The sequence below is a fragment of the Protopterus annectens genome, chromosome 9.part0 (assembly GCF_019279795.1).
Source record: "Protopterus annectens isolate FY-2018-M chromosome 9.part0, PAN1.0, whole genome shotgun sequence".
Lineage (NCBI taxonomy): Eukaryota > Metazoa > Chordata > Ceratodontiformes > Protopteridae > Protopterus > Protopterus annectens.
The window spans coordinates 1,002,435,203-1,002,458,614 of record NC_056743.1 but is presented as its reverse complement, the minus strand read 5'-3'; the positions used below and the strand labels follow the sequence as shown (position 1 = coordinate 1,002,458,614).

Genomic DNA, 23,412 nt, shown 5'->3' with positions numbered 1-23,412 from the left:
AGAAGGAGAAGACCCCTCATAATTAGTTTGTCACATCTATCCATGAGTGCCCTGGTGTTGAAGATGGCACAAACTAAATCTGAATCCAAATCAGCAGTACCCAAACAACAGCTGCATCTCCTGTGGGCATCTGAATGAGGTATTTTCTGCTCACAGGAGATGCATTTCTTGAATCCAGATGATTTATCAGGCATGCTAGTCTTAAAAAAGGGGAAAAGGGGAAGGCACAAAAAGACAATAACATCAGGAAAAATTACATATATAATATATATAACAAAAAAAGGGGTCAAAAACAGAAAACTAACTATGATGGTCAAGTGTACCCTAAAACAGGCAGGAAAAAGAAAAGGAGAAAACCAAAGTACCAACGATGGTACTGGAAGGAAATACTACGCTCTCAGTAAATAGAAGAGACAGAGAACTCAACTAAAAGAAGAAATTTATTGGAATAAATGGAGGAAGGTGACCAATTCAGATGACAGCCTACTGAAGGAAAAAGTGGAGACTCAGTTTTTATCCTGAAAAAACAATATTCATGAGTGAGAGGATCAGTGTCTGTAGTGATATGTCGACAAATGAGATCTGAAGTATTTGTTAGCATGGTGGGCGCTGAGAGTAAAGGCAGGAGTTCAAGAGCTTGGAACCAAGGATCTGGAAAAAGCGGCAGAGTTGGATCCAAATCAGATCTAAGGACCATCAGTCGAGGAATGACTGAAAATGACATCAGATCTTAAGATATACGATAACTACTGGAGCAACACAGAAGCCAAAACCAACCATAAATGACCCAATTAGCTCAGAGGGCCCCAGAAAAGGACTGTACACATTTCTGCCATAGCATACCAACATGCATATTTTATTTCATCTACAACTTCCTTTAACTGTCAGAAGCATCAAGTTTCATGTGAAGAGAGCAGTCCAATACCTCAGTTCAATAACTTAAGGACAGCTACCATCAATTCCAAAGAAAGTCAGAGGATCAGCCATGCAGATAAACAAGTAACACAAAAAAGCATGGTCAAGGAACATTGAAAATGGACAACACAGATGGAACGTTATGACTTTACGGCTACATCAGCTGAGACATCTTGTTAAAATCCAAGATTCCTTTTGGTGTTATTTTTTAATTTCATGAGTTCTGAAGAAGTCTATATGGATGAAAATGCTTAAGTCACATTTAATAAAATTTTCCTATGTCAATTCAGATGTACTAGAATTTTTTTACTTCCCACACCCTTTTCTTTGTAAAGGCAACAGTGTGGACCACGCTTTTTTGAGCTACCATTAGTTCACTAACCCGGATCAACAGCATCACATAGCAACACCTTGTGTGTAATGACAGGGCCTACAATCTTGACTTCTGTATCACAACTCTCTTTACAACTTACATTTTCATTTATAGGTCTTACCCTCGATCTTCCAGGTGAGCCTCTCCTCCTGGACTTTTCACTTTCAACCTTTATACCACTGAGGTCAAACAACAGAGAGTCATCAGTCTCTGCCAGCAAAGAATCCCCACCCACCCTTGAAGAGCCTTCCTCTTTATTCAAACTCTCATCTGCTGATGCCATGCAGATGTCCATAGACAGAGAGACTCCATCGTGATCAGAAGACTCCATTGGATCATAGCCACTGAAACTACCACCAGCATCCCCCTGACTTAAATTTGAAATTTCATTTACAATCTCTGATTTAATAGTAGAAGGAGTTATCCTCAAGAAATGTTGTGTTTCTTCCGGTATAGTTCTAGATTCTGTTTTTATCAGCTTATTCTCTGTAGATAAGACCTCCATAGGGGTCAAATTGTCTATCTCCTCTGTTTCCAGAAAAGTATCAGGGTCCTTCACCATGCCCATGGAATCAGTAGGGATGTCACCAAAGCCAATGTCAGAATTCTTTGGACTGGAAGATAAAATTTCATATCTTACAATCCTCTTCACACCAGAAGATGAACACCCCCTACTTTCCAGCCCTGAAGAAAGGCAGCCTATATTCCATTCTGAGAAGCTACTATTCCTTCCAATTTTAGAAACACTCTCCATGCTTTGAGTCAAAAGAGAACTGGAAAAGTCTCGAATCAATAATTTTTTTGTGACTCTGAGATTGCTATTCTCGTATGAAGGAGTCTCCTTGAGACTTACAGGTGCAGTCTTGTCAGTGACATCAGTTTCTGAATGACGATGATGATCTTTACCTAGTACTGTATGACAGCTGTCTTTAGTTTCTTTTTCTACAAGGGAATCACTACTTTGCCTATAAGCAGTAGAAAGTTCATGCACAATAGATGACTGTTCAGTTCCAATTTTATTTTCCAAAAAGTTAAGTGCAGAATCAGATGCAGATTCTTCTACAAGAGTTCTCAGGTTCTGGATACCCATTTGTTCACTTTTCTGAGATTCATGCTGGTGGTCTACAAGCATCCTTGAGTGCTCTGAGAAAAAAAAAAAAGTCCAAGTAAGTGCTCCGTTAAATAAAAGAATACTAGGTTAGGAAATACAGTAGGTATGCCATACAAGTTCACAAGAGCTATCTCCTACAATAACGCAGTACAGGTTTCAATTTATTTGGGCATTTTATTTTACAGAAATGGGAGTGTCAATCCCCAAACTCCAATGTTCCATTCGGTCTTTGGCAAAAAAAAAAAAAAAAAAAAAAAATTTAAAACAGGCTCTAACGAGTCACAATATAATATTTTACTCAATAACACAGTCAAAATTATGCATCTAGTACATTTCCACATTTTCAAAATATATCTACATCTACTACACATCTCACTCAAGTTAACTAATCTCAATGTACTCTGTATCCTCCAAGTTTCACTCAGCAAGCACATTATTATATGCCACTAAGTTTTGCTTCCCCTGTCCATGCGTCACTTTTCTTACCTCCAAACTCAGTATTGGAGCCATCTGCTGATGCTTTGGTACAGGGACTTTTGGCATCTCCCTTTTCCTGCTGACTAGATTCTTCCAGCTTTGTACAGTTCTCTGCAACAAGAAAAAAATAAGTTATGTTCTTACCTTAAAATTCCATCTGTGTTGTCAAACGCCATTCATTCATGACCGTTTGGTATTGGTTCCATCCTTGGAACTGACTCTGCCTTTAGCTCGCACCAGCCAGAAACTCTCAAGCTAAGGCTACCAATAGTGCCTCTCTTCCCTTCCCCTCAGATCGAGTTTTGCCTATAGAACAGAAAAATGTGGAAGCTTTGTCTGAGCAACTGCCCTACTAGAAGCCCAGAACCAGTTCCAAACCTCTAGGAGTCTTTGGAAGGGGTAGGAGGGTGGGATATCAAGAATGAATGAAGATCAACACAGATGGAACGTTATGGTAAGAACATAACTTCTTTATCTGATGTCAATCTTCATTCATTCTTGACTGTTGGGACAGAGTCCCTAGCTACTTATGCCCCAGGAGGCCCTAAGGAAGGCTATTCCTGCACATTATAGAGCCAAAGGATGCTCATCTCCTGGAGACCGTATCCAATTTGTAATGAGTACAAAAGTATGGTGGCTAACCCAAGCTGCCGCTGCACAAATGTCATCTAAAGAGGCTCTGGAATGAAAGGCTACTGAAGTGGAAGCTTATCTGGAAGAATGAGCCCTAACTTTTGTTGACACGTTCAGCTTATTTTGGTCGTAAATAAAGATGATGCAATTTCTCAACCATTTTAACAGAGTCACTTTGGAAACTGGCTTGCCCAGTCAAGTACCTGAAAAGGATAACAACAACGGGTCCAATTTCCTAAACTATTTCATTCTAGCCAGACAAAAAGGCAGATGTCTACGTACACCCAACAAATGCAAAACAATATTTCCCCTTGTTTGAAAAGTTTGGGAAGAAAACTGTCAGATTTATAGACTGATTAATAGTGGAGTCTGATACTACTTTAGGCAGAAAAGAGGTGTTAGTTCCAAGTGATGGTCTCTCTCTGTGAAAAATTATATATGGATGTTTCACGCATAAAACCTGCAACTGTGACATTCTTGTGGTCGATGTGATAACTATCAGGAATAGTTTTCTCCAAGATAAATATCTGATATCACAGGTGGCTGCTGGCTCAAAGGGCTGATGGACCAAACTTTGTAAGACTAATGTTAAATTCCAAGGCTCAATGAGCTTCCTAAAAGGTGGTTTCAAATGCAGAATGCCCTTTACAAAGGTTTTGCAAAGGCAATGAGACATCAAAGAAAGGTCATCAAAACCACTATGAAAATCTGAAACATCAGCTAAATGAACTGTAATAGTACAAACAGAAGCTCTGGATTGGAATAAGGTTGATAAATATTCAAATACCTTATCAATCAAGGCTGAAAAGGGGTCAAATTCCTTTTTCCTGAGACCAACACACAAATCTAATCCATTTACTAAGGTAAAGTTTCCTGGTGGATGGTTTAATGAGAAGCCAGAAGTATCTTTTGTACTGGGAAGATAGATTATTCTGCCTGGCAATTACTGGGAGTGGAGGAATCAAGCCATCAGCTTGAGGCTCTGTAGATTGGGATGGACCAAGTCCCTGTAGGTGAGACAACATATCTGGAGTTGGGTCCAGAGTCCATGGGCGGTGAACTAGGGGAGGCCAGAGAAAGGGGAACCAGACTTCACGGGACCAAAAAGGAGCAATGAGGATAACTTTGCTTCTCAAACGTTGAGCTTTTTAAAAAAACTGGAGAATTAGAGGGATTGGTGGGAAGGTGTAAAGTAGTCCCGGTGGTCAAACGTGTAGGAGAGCATATCTCGGGGACTCCCCCGAGAGGGGATTTGGGCAAAGTACCTGCTGCATTTGTGGCTCATGGGAGATGCAAACAGATTGCAGGAAGGCTGACCCCATCGAAGAAAGATCTTTGTTACTACATTGGGATTGAGAAACCACTTGTGAGGTAAGAGTATGCATCTGCTTAGTTTGCCCGCAATCACATTGGAATCTCCTGGAATGTGCATTGCTATCAGAAAGTGGTTAGAGGAGATAGTCATTTGCCAAATTCTTAGGGCTTCCCGACAAAGGGAAGGATTTGGTTCCCCCTGTTTTTTGATGTACCAGACTACTGACATGCTGTCTGATTGAATACCAATTGTCCCTAAAGGGAGGGCATATTGAAATGCATGCAACGCCAAGAGTGCTGTCCTCAGTCCTAGGACACTGATAGGCAAATTGGCCTCTTGAGTGGACCAAATGCTTTGGACTGTCTTTCCCTGAAAATGCACCCCACCCCATCCAGGATGCATCCTTGGTCACTACAGCCTTGGGGTGAGAGGGTGTAAAGGGGAGGCTCCATAATTCCTCTTCTGGCTTCATTCACCAATCTAAATCCTGCTTGCATCACTTGGTTATGCAGATTAGGTGGGATATTGGGTGTGTTAACAGACTACTGCGACGCCAGGAGCCACTGAAGCAGCCTCATGTGGTACCTTGTCAGAGGAAAGTACAGTTTTGTACCTACCATAAATGTAGATGTTAGAGTGCTAATACAGCTGCAGTAATCACATATGGGTTTCTCTGCCGTCAGGCGGGTCCTCGGTCGGCCGAATTCCAAAGTCTTGGTCCGGCGTCGGTTGTTGTCGCTTTCTTTCCTGACGTCAGTGCGACAGGGGTATATAAGACACAGTCGACGCCATATTCTTCAGTCTTTCTTGCCCCAGATGTCAGGTGCCCCCAGAAGGAAGGCAATACATAAATTATATATATATATATATATATATATATATATATATACACACACACACACACACACACACACACACACACACACACACAAGTAATGCAATGTAATCAAAAAATAGTAGTTGCAAGCAAATACACCATAGAAGGATAACCCCACATTAGGTTGCAAGAGGAGGTGTTAGCCACTAGTCTTTACCAAGAGGGGAAGGAGGGAGGGAAACCTGTACTGCAGCTGTATTAGCACTCAAACATCTACATTTATGGTAGGTACAAAACTGTACTATGTTCATCGTGCATACAGCTGCAGTAATCACATATGGGTAGAATCCCAAAGCTACGCAAAGGGTGGTAGGCACTAGGTGGAACTGGGATGAGCCAGAATGCCCTGCAAGACAGCAGTGGCAAAGCCTGCTCTAGTTTTGGAATATAAAGGCAGGTGGTAGTGTTTTGTGAAGGTATGCACAGAACTCCAAGTGGCTGCCTCCAAAATATCTTTTGTAGGAACTCCTCTGAGGAAGGCTGCAGAGGTAGCTGTGGCCCTGGTGGAGTGGGATCTGATGGCTGTAGGGACAGATTTTCCATGATAGGAGTAACAAAACCGTATGCAGTGGCCTATCCATTTTGAAATTGTCTGTTTGGTAACTGGCTTCCCTTGAGCTCCTACAGCATAGGACACAAAAAGTTGCTCTGATTTCCTGAAAGACTTTGTTCTGTCCAAATAGTAACATAGCTGTCTATGGATGTCTAAGGAGTGTAGCAGCCTTTCCCCTTTGTTTTGAGGATTGGGGTAAAAGGTAGGTAAGTGTATGGCTTGATTTAAAGCTACCCTGGATACCACTTTAGGCATAAATGATGGGTTGGTTCGAAGGGAAACCCTGTCCTGATGGAAGATGAGAAAGGGCTGCACAGCCATGAGGGCTTGTAGTTCCGAAACCCTACGAGCTGAGGTAATGGCCAGAAGGAAAGCTGTTTTCCAGGACAAATATTGCAAATCTGTTGAGGCAGCTGGTTCAAAGGGAGGCAATGTTCATTTTTCTAAAATGTAATTAAGATCCCAGGCTGGCACTGGTTGTTTCCTTGGTGGTCTTGTATTCTTAGCCCCTCTGAGGAACTGTCTTAAGAGTGGGTGAGAGAATAAGGGTGGATCCGTGTTGAATTCTGCAGAAATGGCTGAGGCATGGATTTTTATGGAGGAAAATGAAAGTCCACTGTTCAGCAGCTCAGCTAGATACTGTAGTACCTGAGGCAAATTAAATTTTCTAGGGTCCTGGCCTTTTTTCTCATTCCAAGAGCAAAACCGTTTCCATTTTGCAGAGTAAGCCTTTCTAGTAGATGGCCTTCTGGCCTCCAAAATGACATCCTGCACCTCTTTGGGGAGTAGGGTCTGTTGAGGTGTTAAGGAATTTTCCATGCAGCGAGATTGAGTGTTTTCAGCTGGCTGTGAAGAGTTTTGTAGCTGTGCTGAGTCAACAGAAGAGGCATTAGAGGTAGGGGCCAGGGAGGAGTATGGGTTAGACTCCTCAGGAGTGGATACCAGTGTTGTCTCGGCCAGTCTGGAGCAATCAGTATCATCTTCGGTCTGTCTGCTCTTGCTTTCAAGAGTACCTTGGGCAGAAGAGGCAGAGGTGGGAAAGCGTAAACTGTCCATGCTGTCCAACGGAAGGGCGTCCACTCTCCAGGCCTTTTGGATGAAAGGTCCTCGAACAAAACTTTTCCAATTGATGATTCCTGTGGGAGGCGAAGAGATCTATGTCTGGCTTCCCCCACACTTGGATTATCTTTGTAAACACTTGAGGATGTAACTTCCATTCGTGTGGATCTGTCATATTTCTGCTTAGATTGTCTGCCAGCGTGTTTTCCAAACCTGGCAAGTACTGTGCTTGAAGTTCGATTTGCCATTCCAGAGCCAAGTTCCAAAGTGTCATGGCTAGTCTGCACAGGGGGTATGAATGTGTTCCTCCTTGTTTGTTTATGTACCACATTACTGTGGTGTTGTCTGTTCTTATCAGTAATTGTCCTGGATGCAGGAGGTCCTTGAAAGCTGTAATTGCATTTATCACTGCTAGCATTTCTTTTTGATTGATGTGTAGGTGCTTTTCTTTTTGGGACCATTTGCCCTGAATGCACCTGTCTATCATGTGCGCCCCCCCAGGCGTAATCTGAGGCGGTCTGTTGTGATGACTTGATTTGCTTGAGGCTTGCAGAATGGAAGACCTGTATTTGTTTGACATGCTTGGGCCCACCATAGAAATTCCTTTTGCAAACATGGAATTATTGGTATTATTGTTTCCAAACTGTGGCTGTGTTGAGACCATAGGTTTTTTAGGTACCATTGAAGTTTCCTCATATGCAACTTTGCACATGGGATTAAAAGAATGCAAGATGCCATGAAGCCCAGAGCCTGCAGGATTTTCCTTGCAGTAAGCCTGGTACAATTTGCTAGTATTTTGAAGTACTGAGTTAGTTGCCCTTGTTTTTCTGGCGTAAGATAGGCCATCTGGGTGTTTGTGTCCAAGTTGGCACCCAGGAAAGTTATTTTCTGAGATGGTGTTAGTCTGGATTTCTCTTTGTTGATTGTGTATCCCAGAGAGTTCAGTAACTGTGTTGCATAAGCCAGATGATCCAGAAGTATGTGCTTGCTGTCCACTTGGATCAGGCAGTCGTCCAAATAAGGGTAAATTTGTATCCCTTGAAGTGTGCAGTAGGCAATTACTGATGCAAGGCATTTCGTGAATACTCTGGGCGCAGTAGATAAGCCAAAGGGCAATGCAGAGAATTGATAGTGGATTGAACCTGCAAGAAATCTGAGGTATCTTCTGCAGCTTTGTCTGATTGGGACATGCAGGTATGCCTCCTTGAGGTCCAATGTTACCAGCCAAAACTCCTTGCCCAGCATGGGAAGAAGCTGCTGTAATGTGAGCATCTTGAATTTTGGTACGAGTAAGAATGTGTTTAGGATGGATAAGTCCAAAATGGGTCTCCAGTCGGTTCCTTTCCTTGGTACCAGAAATAGCCTGGAATAAAAACCTTGGCCTTGTTCGTGACTAGGTACCTCTTGAATAGCTTTCATGTCTATGAGCTTTGAAATTTGTAGTTGTGCCTCTGCCCTTTGATTGTGTGGCAGGTTTGGCATGCCTCTCATTTTTGGTAGAGTGTGAAAATGAAATCTGTAGCCTCTGTCTATAATGTCCAGGATCCATTTGTCTGTTGTGACAATATGCCAATTTCTTGTAAATAATGCCAGCTTTCCTCCCAAGGGTGCTGCCAGCTGAGACTTGCTTGGCAAGGAAAAGAGGAAGTCATTGGGTTTGTTTCCTATACTGTTGTGCACTGTCTTCGCCACCTCTTGGTGCTGGAGTTTGCCATTGCCTGCCTCTATATGATCCTTGTGATTGCCCTCTGCCCCTTGAGCGCCTGTATCTACCTCTTTGGGGCCTGTTCGTGGCTGGAAAGAACCAGGTTTTTAGAAGGCCAATTTCTGCTAAAACGTGGTGGTTGAACCTGTAGAAAAGCTTTGACAGATTGCATAGATTTGGCTTTTTCTTCCATTTTCCGTAGTATCTCCTCAGCATTAGTACCAAATTGCACATCCTTTTGTAAAGGAGCATCTAGTAGTTTAGCTTTCACATGATAAGGCAAGATTTGTTCCCTAAGCCATGCATGTCTACGAATAACTGATCCTGTAACAGCAGCTCTACTTGAGGCCTCTAGGGCATCATAGCCACATTGTAAGGTGTGTTTACCCACTTGTTCTGCACTATGCATCATATCCTGCAACTCCTTCAAATCTGGTTGTTCAGGTTGAGACATTTTATTTCTTAATTGTGATAACAGAAACTGCTGATATTTAAGCATATGAAACTGACAATTTAAGGCCCTCATGGCTAGGATGGCCGAGGTATATACCTTTTTTTCCCCACCTTTCTAAGGATCTTGACTCTCTTTCGGAAGGAAGTGGATTCTTAGCAGTAGAGGCCTTCATTCCCTTGGGGCCTTGAGAAATGGTTTCAGGGTCAGCATTATGGCTTTTGTACAGAAATTGGTGAGAGTTAGGAACTCTGTAGTACCCATCAGGCTTGACTGGGGCAGGAGGCAGGGAATCCAGATTAAGGCAAGCCTCCGAATAAACATCATCCAGTATGTCCAAGACAGGATGTATCGCCAGAGGTCTGTGTTGAGGTAACAAAAGAAATTCCCTAAGTCTTTTCTTGGAATCAGAAAAGTCTTGGCCTTCCCAATGGAAATGTTCCCTCAAGGTGTGCAAGGTTTCCCCAAAGGAAAAATCCTCAGGAGGAGATACAGAAGGAATGGACTGCTCTGCGTCAGAATCTTCAAAAGGGGAGAAAGAGTGTTCCTCTATATCAGAATGATCTGAAAAAATGGAGCCCTGATCAGAAGAGGGAGAATCTTCCTCCACTCTGGGTCTCTTGTCTGGAGGGGGTTGGGAACCCCTGATAAGAGTAATTAAATCCTCAGCCATCTTAAGCATCTGCTTTTTAGGCATGGGGCCTGGAGATGGGCCCTGTGCAACAGGCCTCTTGGGATGCCTGGCTGATTTGGACTTAGTAAAGGCCTTAATTAAAAAGGAAGATGAGGGTCTAAAGACACCATGGGTGGAAGTGGACCTGTCCACATTAGGAGGCTCAACGCTCACAGTGGCTTCGGTGGTTGTAGTCTGGGTATGGGCCGAGGTACCTGCGGTCTCGGTTACAAAAGACCCCGCCCAAGAAGTGTTGTCGGTAGTCAGGGACTGCATAGGCGTCTCGCTGAGAACCGGACCACATGTAGTCGGTTTTGGCGTGGTGTCGGTGGGGACCGCGGACCTCGCGTGTCGATCCTTGTCCTTGCGTTTTTGGACAAAACAGTAGTCGGAGTCTCCGACTACATTTTATAATCAAAGGCTTTACCGAAAAAGTGTTGGGCGAACTCCGCCCGACGCTTAATAGTGCGCTTATTGAAAGTAGCGCAAAAGCGACAGCCCGAGACGTCGTGGTCTGGGCCTAAACAAGGTAGGCAGAGGGAATGGAAATCCTTATGCGGTATTTGCTTCCCACAAGAAATACAATTGTTAACTTTTTCTGACATCGGTCTGAGGCAAGAAAAGTTTCCCCAACGGGGTACTTAGCTTTAAAGAAGACTTTGGTTTCCAATTGTTTGTAAATTCAGGAGCTGGCTGACTGGCACTTGCGAACTACTTCTGCTTCGGGCACCGCGCGGCAAAAAAGACTGAAGAATATGGCGTCGGCTGTGTCTTATATACCCCTGTTGCACTGACGTCAGGAAAGAAAGGGGCAACAACCGACGCCAGACCAAGACTTTGGAATTCGGCCGACTGAGGACCCGCCTGACGGCAGAGAACCCATATGCGATTACTGCAGCTGTATGCACGATGAACATCTAGGATGATTGCTGCTGCCATGGACCCAAGAAGTTGTAAGACTAGACGAGCCGGAACTTTGCCTTGAGAGTTTATCATTTGAAGTTGGAACCTCAACCTGAGCAGTCTGCGGACAGGCAGAGCAGCCATGCAATGATCTTGTACTTAGTGTTGCTACGATGAATTCGATGTCTTGTTTGGGGGATAGTATCGACTTTTCCCTGTTTATTGAGATGCCCAATGACTCTGTAATCCTTAGAATGGAGTCCAAGATGGAAAAGAGTAGATGCCAGGTGGGGGTAGTGAGGAACCAGTCATCTAAATATGGAAACACACGGAACCCCTGTAGCCTTAAGTGAGCTGCTAGCAATGCTATGCATTTGGTGAACACCCTGGGGACTGTGGTGAGACCAAGGGGCAGTGCTCGAAATTGGTAATGACTGGCTCCCAGCTGGAAGTGGAGGTATCTTCTGGAGCACTCGCCCATTTTTATGTGGTAATACACATCCTGAAAATCTGCAGAGCACATCCAATCATCTCTCTCAAAAAAAGGAGAGCTAGATTGACCTTCCAGAATTTTGTTTGTTGAATAAACTTGTTCAGAACACTGAAGTCTAGGACTGGCCTCCAGTCCCCTATCGTTTTTGGCACTAAAAAGAATCTGGAGTAAAATCCTTATCCTATTTGGTCTGGTGGGACTGTCTGGATGATTTTTTTGAAGCAGCTTTTGAATTTCTAGTGCTGCTGTATCCCTCTGACTGGGTGGAACATCGCAGATTCGCCTTTGTGGTCTTGGATAAAAAATGAAGGGGATACAGTAACCTCTGGTAAATACTGTCTGCACCCAGGAATCAGATGTCATTGTTGGCCAGGCTAAATGGTGCAGAGAGAATCTTGCCCAAACTGTCTTCAGAGGTATGCAATCGGGCCGCTGCTCAGGAGCGCTGGTTGGATTGTCCACAGAAAGAATCTCTGGAACCCTGGCTATGCTGGCCCCCTCTGCCAAAGGAGGGGCGTCTTCCAGATGAATTCCCCCCCTCTGCTACAGGGAGAATTCTCTCCACGTGTCCCAAAAAGGTCTTTGGAAGTTTCTGAACCACATCTTTCCACTCCTCTGATTCCTGGAGTAAAGTTGTTGAGGAGTGGAAAAATGTAAGCTCACAGCAGAAAGAGCCTTTCCGTCCTTCTCACACCTGGCTGTGTCGTCTCTGACTTTTGGTCCAAACGATGTAGCCTCAATAGGAGCATTGACAAAGAAAGACTTGAAAAGGTCTGTGAAGTCACAAGTGCACCTAGGTGTGATGCCTAATGGCAACACCTGTATCCACTACGCCGGCCGTCTCCTTGGCTGTATGTGCAATAAGCTGCATGGACAAGTTGGAGATAGATTCTAGGGTGGCAAGCTGGTGGGCAACCTTATCACGTATCTAGTCAGATACTGCACCTGCTAAAGTCTCTGAAAACTCAGTTATCAGGTCCCTTTGAAGTTGCGTGAAATGTGCCAAAAAATTCAATGGCAAAGGTCACTGAAGCACAGATCCACTTCCCGAATCTGTCCGCCGTCAGAGACTCTCGGTTTGGAGGATGGACAGCAGGCTCTCCTCAGTGAGCTCTTTCTTTGTGGCAGCCATAGCATCTACCAGTAAACCTTTAGACTACTGGGGGTGGAGAGAATTTTGTCCGGTCTCTGGGGAATGGCTCTATAGTGTCAGGAGCCTTCCACGAACTCTGCACGATGACTTTGACCAATTCATTGGCAGGTGGGGTCACTCAAGAAGTAGAAGGTTGGCACGAAAATCCTGCAAGAAAACAGATTCCTAGGCAGAAGTCTTTATGGACTTCCAATCATGCCTCTGCTTTAAGCTTTCCAGGATGCCTCCGAAGGAGGCTTCTTCAGGGGGTGACCGTGGGGACCCTTCCCTTTCATTCTAATCTGTATCCTCAGTGACAGATTCTTCCGGAGAATCTATGTGCTTCCTCTTGCACAATCTCTTATGGGATGGCTACTCAGAGGGAAGGTCTGAGGACTCCTAAGAGAAAGTACCCTGCAGCATGGTGTCTTGCTGCTCCTGTGCCCGATGCCCCGATGTAGCAGATTGTGATAGCTGTGAGCCAGAGGATACATACATATGACACTCCGATATGAATGGTGCCAACAGCAAGCCTGGTGAGGTGAGAGCTCTCGTCATAATCCGGAAGGAAGGCCGGCCCAAAGAGGGATGGGAGGACAGAACACAGAAAGGCAACCTTGGAAATGGGGTCAAAACCTGCCCCGACAAGCCCACCTGCAGAGAAGGAGCTGCTAGAGGACACAGAACAGCCAAAGCATCAGAACAATAGACAGCGCAGTGCAAAAAAAAATCAGAGCTGAACTAGGGATCCCGGAGCCAGCAGCCAAGTCATGGTAACGCGGGTGTCAGCTCCAACAGAGCCGTTGACCACAGATCTTGGTTCCAGGACCAAGGTAAGGTCCACCATCGGTACTGAAGTATTTAGCACCAGAAGCATTGAAGTGGAGGGCTCCAAAACATGCAGAGAGATAGGAGGAGGAAGATAAGTGGGAGTCCTTGGAGAATAAACCTCAGGTCCGGATGGGAGAGAGGTCCTAGGCAGGGCAGGGTGACCTCTGTCCACCAAGAACTGATCCACTAATCTGAGACTATATCAAGCTCCGAAAGGCTCCTGATGAAACGGATGGACATCCTCGAGGGTGATTCTGGACATTTAGTAAATTGACTCAACTGTTAACCAAAAAAGGGGTCAATAGATGGAGAATACCTAGTCGTAGGTACTGATTCGGCACTGTGGTTGGCTGACCAATGATTTGTTTTGCTGGGGGGTGTGACCGATTTGAGCAGGGAAACTATTGTTGGTGCCAAGAGGGCCGTAAGTACCAAGGAAGGGGTCAGTACTTAGGTGAATTTTGTAGGTTCAGTAGTTGTCGGCACCATGAGGGAAGTTACAGACTTCGGTGACAAAACGTTAGCAGACGTCAATTTTGGAATCTTAGGCCTCGGTTCCGAGGTATGAGTCGAGACCTGGACCTTAGAAGATTTAGCCTCTTGAGATTTAGGAGAGGCCAGAACAGAGCAACTCCTCTTTTTTAGACTCCTTTTGGGAGACTTGGATGTCTCCGCTTCAGACAAAATCTCACCAAAAAGGCATTTTAACAGCTGCTTGAGGATCAGTTTGTTTCGCCTCACTGCAAGGGTTCAAGCGCTGAAACCCTTGCAGAGTTCACATGGCGGTTGAAATCTCTGAATGTGGCATCCTCAAACACACACAAGAAAGATGGCCATCCTAAATAGACCACTTTCTGCCACACTCCTCACATTGCTTGAAATCATTAGTTCCTTTATGCTTTTCAGCCCGCTTTCAAACTTTAAAAAAGGCATGCACACTCTCACAAACATACACATGAACACACAAGGAGCAAGAGAAAAGGGTGTAAAGAAAATTTATGTTTTTTTTTTTAAGGGAAGGTTGTACCAACAATGGCAGTTGAAGAAAATACCCACAAGGGGTAAGGGAGGGAAAAGGGAATACCAACAATGGTATTTACAGAACTACCAGAGGTAAGAGGGGAGGGAAGGGCCTATACCAACGATGGTAAAACAAGTATTTTCTGATAAGGTAAAAGGGAAAGAAAAGTACAGTTGTGTACACTTACCATAAATGTAGATGTTTGAGTGCATTTACTGTTGCAGTCATTACATTTGGGTAATCTGCTGGCAAGTTGCCCTCAGTCGACCTGAATATCAAAGTCTTGGGTCCTGCGTAGGTTGCTGTCTCCTCTTCCATGACATCAGGTTGTCAGGGGTATAAAACAGGCAGCCGATGCCATTTTCTTTAGTTTTTCTTGCCCCAGATGTCAGGTGCCCCCCAAATGGGGAGAAAAAATATACATATATATATATATATATATATATATATATATAAAACTATATATACATGCAATTGTCACAACATAAACTTTACCCTCATCTAAAAGCAAATACACCACAAAGGCTGTAGAATATAGTGAAGGAAAGAGAAGCTGTAGAATAAAGGGGGATGGCGGGTGGGTAACCCGGACTGCAACAGTGAATACACTTGAACATTTACATTTATGATAAGTGTACACAACTGTACTATGTTCTTCATGTTTCACTGTTGCAGTCATTACATTTGGGTAGAATCCCAAAGTTATGGATTGGAGACTGGAACTAAACAGCATTAGGAGCGGTTATAAGTCCCTGCAGAACTGCAGTGGCAAAGCCTTCCCTTGACTTAAAGTGAGGCAAATGATAATGCTTTGTAAAAGTATGAACAGAACTCCAAGTAGCAGCTTCTAGAATGTCTTTGGTTGGCACCCCTCTGAGAAAAGCTGCTGAGGTAGATGCAGCCCTGGTGGAATGTGACCTAATGCCCTTGGGCACCGGTTTACCATGATGCAAATAGCAGAAACGAATGCAGTGGCTTATCAAATTTGAAATACTCTGCTTTGAAATAGCTTTTCCCTCTGACCCTGCAGCAAATGCCACCAGTAGCTGCTCAGACTTTCTTAGAGATTTGGTCCTGTTTAAGTGGAATCTTAGTTGTCTGTGTACGTCCAAGGAATGCAGAATCCGTTCCCCCTTGTTCTGCGGATTTGAGAAAAATGTTGGCAGGTGAATAGTTTGGTTAACAGCCACACTGGATACCACCTTAGGCATAAAGGAAGGATTAGTCTTGAGGGACACCCTGTCTGGGTAAAACATAATAAAAGGCTCCACAACCATGAGGGGCTGTAGTTCTGAAACCCTTCTTGCTGAAGTGATTGCCAGAAGGAAAGCTGTTTTCCAAGATAAAAACTTTATATCTCCAATAGCAGCTGGTTCAAATGGAGGCAGGGTGAGCTTTTCCAACACAAAATGTATGTCCCATGCAGGAAATGGTGATCTTCTGGGAGGCCTTAAATTTTTGGCCCCTCTAAAATACTGTTTTAGCAGAGGATGAGAAAAGATGGGCAGCTCTGTGTTGTAATGAGTCGAGATGGCAGAGGCATGGATTTTTATTGATGAAAAAGATAGGCCCCTGTCAAGCATCTCAGTCAAGTATTGTAAAATCTTAGGAATATTTGGCTTTGCTGTGTCAGCTCCTTGTGCTTGGTTCCAAGCACAGAATCTCTTCCATTTATCAGCATAAGATTTTCTAGTACTAGGCCTTCTGGCTTACAAAACTGACATCCATCACAGATTTACTGAGAGGTGTTTGAATAACTACATGATCAGCCATGCTGCCAGGTTCGGAGTTTGGAGCGGATTGTGCAGAATTTGATTGTTCTACTGAGACAGTAGATGAGGTATTTGAGGCAAGTACCAAGGAGGGAGTTGAGACATATTTCTTAAAATTGGGTACCAGTGCTGGTGAGGCCAGTCCGGGCCAATTAGAATAATTTTTGGTTTTCCCTGTCTGACCTTTAGTAGGACCTTGGGAAGAAGAGGAAGAGGAGGAAAGGCGTAGACCGATAGTTTTTTCCAACTGAAGGATAGGGCATCCACTTTCCATGCTTGTCTGTGATAAGTCCATGTGCAGAATTTGTCCAGTTGATAATTCTGGGGAGAGGCAAATAGATCTATGTCCGGTCTCCCTCATTTCTCTGTCATGCTGAAGACTTGTGGAGCCAGTTTCCACTCATGAGGGTCCATACGATTTCTGCTTAGGTCGTCTGCCAGAATATTTTGTTTTCCTGGCAGGAATTGAGCTTGAAGATGTTCTTGGCAAGTCAAGGCTGTGTCCCACAATGCCATGGCTAGTCTGCAAAGGGGGTAAGAATGTGTGCCCCTCTGCTTGTTTATGTGCTACATAACCGTGGTGTTGTCCGTTTTTATCAGTAGTTGTTCTGGATGAAGTAAGTCCTTGAAAGCTGTCAGGGCATTCTGAACAGCTAACATCTCTTTCTGGTTGATATGCAGATGCATTTGTTTCGGGCTCCATATGCCCTGAATGCATCTCCCCGCCAGGTGGGCCCCCCCAAGCATAGTCTGATGCGTCTGTAGTTAGGGTTTGGTTGGCAGGGGGTAGAGTGAAAGACCATCCCATGTTCTGGTGACATGTCCCTGCCCAGCAAATAAACTCCTGTTGTAGGCAGGGAATGAGAGGAATCATTGTTTCCAGACTGTGACAATGTTGACTCCATAAACATTTTAGGTACCACTGTAGTTTCCTCATATGCAGTCTTGCATATGGAATCAATAGAATGCAGGATGCCATGAACCCCAAAGCCTGCAGAATTTGTCTTGCAGATAACTGGGTTTTTGTTGCCATCTGTTTGAAGTAAATAGTCAGTTGCCTTTGTTTGTCTGGCATAAGGTAAGCCATCTGGACAGTTGTATTCAAGCTTGCACCCAGGAATGTAATCTTTTGAGAGGGTACCAGTTGTTAATTCTTTTCGTTTATTGTATACCCTAGGCACGTTAGAAGCCTTTTCAGAAAATGCCAGATGTTGAAGAAGAATGTCCTTGTTTTCTGCTTGAATGAAACAGTCGTCCAAGTAAGGACAGATTTGTATGCTGCTTTGTCTGCAAAATGCAATTACTGGTGCCAGGCACTTTGTAAAGACCCTGGGCGCAGTCGATAAGTCAAAGAGCAGTGCAGAGAATTGGTAATGCATAAAACCAGCCTTGAAGCGGAGGCATCTTCTGCACAATTCCCTTATTGGGATATGCAGGTATGCTTCTTTTAAGTCCAGAGACAATAGCCAAGCGTTCTTGCCTAACATGGGCAGAAGCTGCTGCAAAGTTAGCATTCTGAATTTTGGTATGTCCAAGAATGTGTTCAAAATCGATAAATCCAGTATTGGGCACCAGGCATTGTCTGTTCTGTGTACCAAGAACAGTTTTGAGTAAAACCCTTGCCCTTTTTCCTGTTCTGGAACTGGCTGAATAGCCCCATATCCATGAGGGACGTAACTTGTTTCTGTGCATCTGGCCATTGATTTTGAGGCAGATCTGCCCAATCGTTTGGAATTGGCAAGGAATGGAAATGAAATCTTTATCCCTGGGATACTATGTTTAATACCCACTTGTCATGGGTTAACAACTGCCAATTGTGAGAATAAAGTGCTAGCTTTCCCCCTACGGGGGCTGCCAAAAGATAAGTGCTTGGTGATAGCAGAGGGAAGTCAGAAGTTGAGATTGTTTACTGTAGGGTTGTGCTTTATTTCCTCCAGATTTGGAGATAGAGGCACCCCATTGCTTTGACCTGCAAAAACCCCTTGATTGGTATCTAGAGCCTTTTGAGCATCTGGATTTGCCCCGTGAAGCTCTGTTGGACACAGGAAAGGACCAATTTTTTGTAGGCCAGTGACTACTGAATCTTGGTGGCTGCACTTGTAAGAACTCTTTTACAGTTTGCATAGACTTAGCTTTGTCTTCCATTTTCTTTAAAACATCTTCTGCCTTATTACCAAACAAGAGTATCATGCTGTAAAGGTGCATCCAACAATTTAGCTTTAACATGATCAGGCAAATTTTGCTCCTTGAGTCAGGCATGCCTTCTAATCACAGATCCAGTAACTGCGGCCCTGCAGGAGGCCTCCAAGGAATCAAAACCACATTGCAAAGTATGCTTTCCAACCTGTTCTGCTGCATGCAATAATTCCTGTAATTCTTTATTTTCCACACTTTCAGAAATCAACATCTTTTTCTGTTTCAATAATCCCATAACATGATGCTGATATTTAAGCATATGAAATTGGCAGTTTACGGCCCTAAATGCCAAAGGTGCAGACGTATAAACCTTCTTTCCCCATCTATCCAGCGCCCTGGAATCTCTATCAGAGGGGGTAGGATTCTTAGCTATTGAGGCCTTTAAAACTTTGGGACCCTGTGAGATAGTTTCAGGGTCAGCAGCAGGGTTTTTGAATAAAAATTTGTGAGAGCCAGGAATCCTGTAATATCTGTCTGGCTTGCTAGGAGCCGGAGGTAAGGAATCTGGAGTCATGCTTAATTCCAAAAACACATCATCAACAATGTTTAATACAGGAGGGTATGGCCAAAGGCCTATGCTGAGGAAGGAGGAAATCCCTAAGCCTCTTTTTTGATTCTGAGAAATCTTGACTCTCCCAATAAAAATGTTCCCTCAAAGTATGCAAGGTTTCTCCAAAGGAATAATCTTCAGGCGGAGATGCAGATGGGATGGATTCCTCTGCATCTGAAACCTCATAAGGTGGTATAGAAAAATCATGATCAGAAGAGGAATCAGAAGAAATAGAAACCTGATCTGAAGATTCATAATTAGTGTCTTGCCTAGGCCTCATTAGGGGGGGGGGGGGTTGGGAACCCCTGATCAAGGCAATTAAGTCTTCAGCCATTTTGATCATCTGCTTTTTGAGCATAGAGGCCTGAGCACGCGGCTCATGCGTCAGTTTTTTAGCCTTAGAAGTTGCTTTTGTCTTTGTTTTTGAAGCTGGCAGCGGTTTTATATAGAAATGCTGAGGCCTGAAGACACCCTCAGAAGCCAGTGCCTGCTCAGCAGCTCCGGACCCATCCGAGAGTGACACATCCACCGGTACAATATTTTGAGAATCTCGTGGCATGCCAGACTGCACATGGGTCTTGGTCGAGGCCTGCGACTCAAAAGTAGCAGCTATCAGGGGCTGCGAAAGCACCTCAATGAGTACCAGCGAACAGGCAACTGGCTTAGGAGAAGCTTCGTCAGTTTTGGACCTCGACGGTCTGTCTCTGTCGTTTTCTTTGCAGTTTTTTGTGAACTCCGGGTAGTCGGATTGGTATCCGATGACATTTCAGGGTAGTTAAATCTGTTTCCAAAATATTTTGAAGCAAAGATATAGACGCTTAATAGTGCATTGGTTAAATCTAGCACAAAACCGACAGCAAGGTACGTTATGATCTGAGCCTAGGCAAGGAATACAGTACAAATGAAAATCCTTATGAGGTATTTGCTTCCCACAAGTAATGCAATTATTAACTTTTACTGACATTGGTATGGAGCAAGAAAAAGTTTCCCCAACAGGGTACTTAGCTTTAATTGAAGACTTCGGTTATGAAACTCGAATACAAAAATTTCAGGAGTCGGCCGACAGGCACTTGTGAAATGCTTCTGCTTTGGGCACCACACGGCAAGAAAGACTAAAGAAAATGGCGTTGGCTGCCTGTTTTATACCCCTGACGACCTGACGTCATGGAAGAGGAGACAGCAACCAATGCAGGGCACAAGACTTTGATATTCAGGCCGACTGAGGACAACCTGCAAGCAGATTACCCAAATGTAATGACTGCAACAGTGAAACACGAAGAACATCAGCACTCGCACTCAAAAAAATGAGCGCAGTAACAAGAAAAATTTAAGTAACAAGTTAAAAGCTAAAGAGAAAAATCTGTAAATATATATATGAGAAAGTTAGCACTTAATTAGGAGTGTGGCTGACGCGTCCTAAGTTCTACGCGGCAAAAGTACAGTTGTGTACACCTACCATAAATGTAGATGTTCGAGTGTACTCACTGTTGCAATCATTACAGTTGGGTTATCTGCTTGCAGGTAGTCCTCAGTCGTCCGGATTATCAAAGTCTTGGGTCCTGCATTGGGTGCTGTCTCATCTTCCATGACGTCAGGTAGTCAGGGGTATAAAGGATGCAGCCGACGAATTACATCAGTTTTTCTTGCCACAGATGTCAGGTGCCCCCATAATGGGAAGCAGTTAACTATAAGGTTACACCTCCAACAAAAAGCAAATACACCAGAAAACTTAAGTACAGTAAATAAGAAGAGCGGTATAGCAAATAGAATTCAGGGGGCTGGAGGGAGTGTAACCAGGAATGCAACAGTGAATACATTCGAACATCTACATTTATGGTAAGTGTGCACAACTGTGCTATGTTCTTCGTGTTTCACTGTTGCAGTCGCTACATTTGGGTAGATTCCCAAAGCTAAGGAAGGGAGAAGGCAGTTACTGAGTATTATGAGTAGCTATTAGGCCCTGCAAGACTGCAGTGGTAAAACCAGCTTTGGATTTAGAGAAAATTGGCAATTGGTAATGCTTGGTGAAGGTATGTACAGAACTCCAGTTAGCAGCTTCTAGGATGTCCCTGATGGGAACACCTCTGAGAAAGGCAGTAGAAGCAGCCCTGGTGGAATGGGGTCTTATCCCCTGTGGGGTAGGTTTTCCATGGTGCTTACAGCAGAAAAGAATGCAATGGCCTATCCACTTTGAAATGGCTTGCTTTGAAATGGCCTTCCCCTCTGCCCCTGCAGCAAAGGCAACTAGCAGCTGTTAAGATTTCCTGAGAGGCCTGGTCCTGTCCAAGTAAAATCTAAGTTGTCTTTGCACGTCCAAGGAGTGCAGTATTCATTCCCCTTTGTTTTGTGGATTAGAAAAAAGGTTGGCAAATGAATGGACTCATTAAGGGCCACACTAGATACCACCTTGGGCATAAAGGAAGGATTGGTCCTGAGGGACTCCCTGTCCGCAAGAAAGACGATGAAAGGCTCCACTGCCATGAGGGCCTGTAATTCAGACACCCTTCTTCCTGAAGTGATGGCTAGAAGGAAGGCTGTTTTCCAAGAAAGGAATTTCAACTCCACAGTTGCAGATGGCTCAAAAGGAGGTAAAGTGAGCTTTTCCAATACAAAGTTAAGGTCCCAGGCAGGAGTAGGAGCTCCCTTGGGTGGTCTTAAATGTTTGGTCCCTCTGAGGAATTGTTTCAGTAGGGGGTGAGAGAAGAGGGGTGGGCTCAGTATTATAATGTGCTGAAATGGCTGAAGCATGAATTTTAATGGAAGAGAAGGAAATGCCCTTGTGAAGCATCTCGTAAGTATTGAAGAATATGCAGTAAACTGGGCACTGTTGTGCCCATCCCCTGAGTCTGGCTTCAAGAACAGAATCTTTTCCAGATTTCCGGCATAGGATTTTCTAGTACTAGGCCTCCTTGCCTCCAGGATGACATCCAGCACTTGTTTGCTGAGTGATGGTAAAGGAGAATTCAGGTAATTAGCCAGGCTGCCAGGTTCAGGGTTTGAAGCTGGGGGTGTAGAATCTGGCCTTCCTGCTGGGACAGTAGGGAAGGAGTCTGAGGCAGGTGCCATGGTTCCAGCAGTGACATACTGCGCAAGTGGGGGTACTAGTGATGGCATGGCCAGTCTGGTGCAATGAGCATTGTCCTTGGTTTGTCCTGTTTGAGCTTTAGTAAAACTTTCGAGAGGAGAGGCATAAACTGAGAGGCTTCCCAGGTAAAGGACAGGGCATCCACTTTCCAAGCTTGTTTGTGGGGAGTCGTTGTGCAGAATTTGTCCAAAAGGTAGTTCTGAGGGGAGGCAAACAGGTTTATCTCTGGGCTCCCTTATTTGTTTCTCAGAATGTTGAATATCGTTGGCTCCAGTTTCCACTCGTGTGGGTCCATGAGATTTCTGCTTAGGTCTGTCAGTGTACTTAGCTTGCCTGGCAGGAAATGAGCTTGTAGCTGCACTTGGTAGCTCAAGGCTGTGTTCCACAGGGCCATGGCTAGTCTGCAGAGGGGGTATAAGTGAGGTCCTCTCACCCCGCTTGTTTATGTACCACATAACAGTGGTGTTGTCAGTCTTCACCAATAATTGTCTTGGAAGAATGTGGTCCTTGAAGGCCGTCAGAGAATTCTGTACAGCTAACATTTCTTTTGGATTGATATGCAGGTGCATTTGACTCAGGTTCCATTTTCCCTGAATGCACTGTCCTGCCAAGCGAGCCCCCCATGCATAGTCTGATGCTTCTGTTAGAGTTTGGGCGGCAGGGGGTAGAGTGAATGGCAGTCCCTTGTGGTGGCAGGCCTCTGCCCACCAAAGGAACTCTGTCTTTATACAAGGAATGATGGGAATCATTGATTCCAGATCCTGAGAATATTGACACCATAGGCTTTTTAGATACCATTGTAGTTTCCTCATATGCAGTCTTGCATATGGAATTAGTAGAATGCAAGAGGCCATGAACCCCAAGGCTTGCAGTATTTTCCTTGCAGACAGCTGGGTCTTTGTGGCCAGTAGTTTGAAGTAGGCTGTCAAATAAACTTCTCTGGCGTGAGGTAGGCCATCAGGGAAGTTGTATTCAAGCTTGTTCCCAGGAATACAATTTGTTGGCAGGGTACTAGGTGAGATTTATTTTCGTTTATGGTGCACCTCAGTGAGGTTAGCAGTTTCTTTACAAATGCCAGATGATTTAGTAGTATGTCCTGGCTTTCTGCCTGAATTAGACAATTGTCCTGGTATGGGTATATCTGAATATTACTTTGCCTGCAGAATGTTCAGCACTTTGTGAATACCCTGGGCGCAGTAGATATGCCAAAGGGCAGTGCGGAGAACTGATAGTACATGTAGCCTGCTCTGAAGCATAGGTATTTTCTGCAAGATTCTCTTTATTGGG

General features: G+C 44.3%; 1 protein-coding gene across 1 annotated transcript in view; it reads right to left on the bottom strand.

Annotated features, from left to right (window-relative positions):
- The window catches only part of KMT2D (lysine methyltransferase 2D), a 3,358,270-nt gene that overhangs the window by 2,270,354 nt on the left and 1,064,504 nt on the right, over positions 1-23,412 (bottom strand). Inside the window, exons 12-13 of the mRNA XM_044082193.1 lie at positions 2,886-2,987; positions 1,410-2,431 (exon numbers count right to left, since the gene is read on the bottom strand). Of these exons, the coding sequence (XP_043938128.1) occupies positions 1,410-2,431; positions 2,886-2,987 (1,124 nt within the window). The remainder of the gene's footprint in view (positions 1-1,409; positions 2,432-2,885; positions 2,988-23,412) is intronic.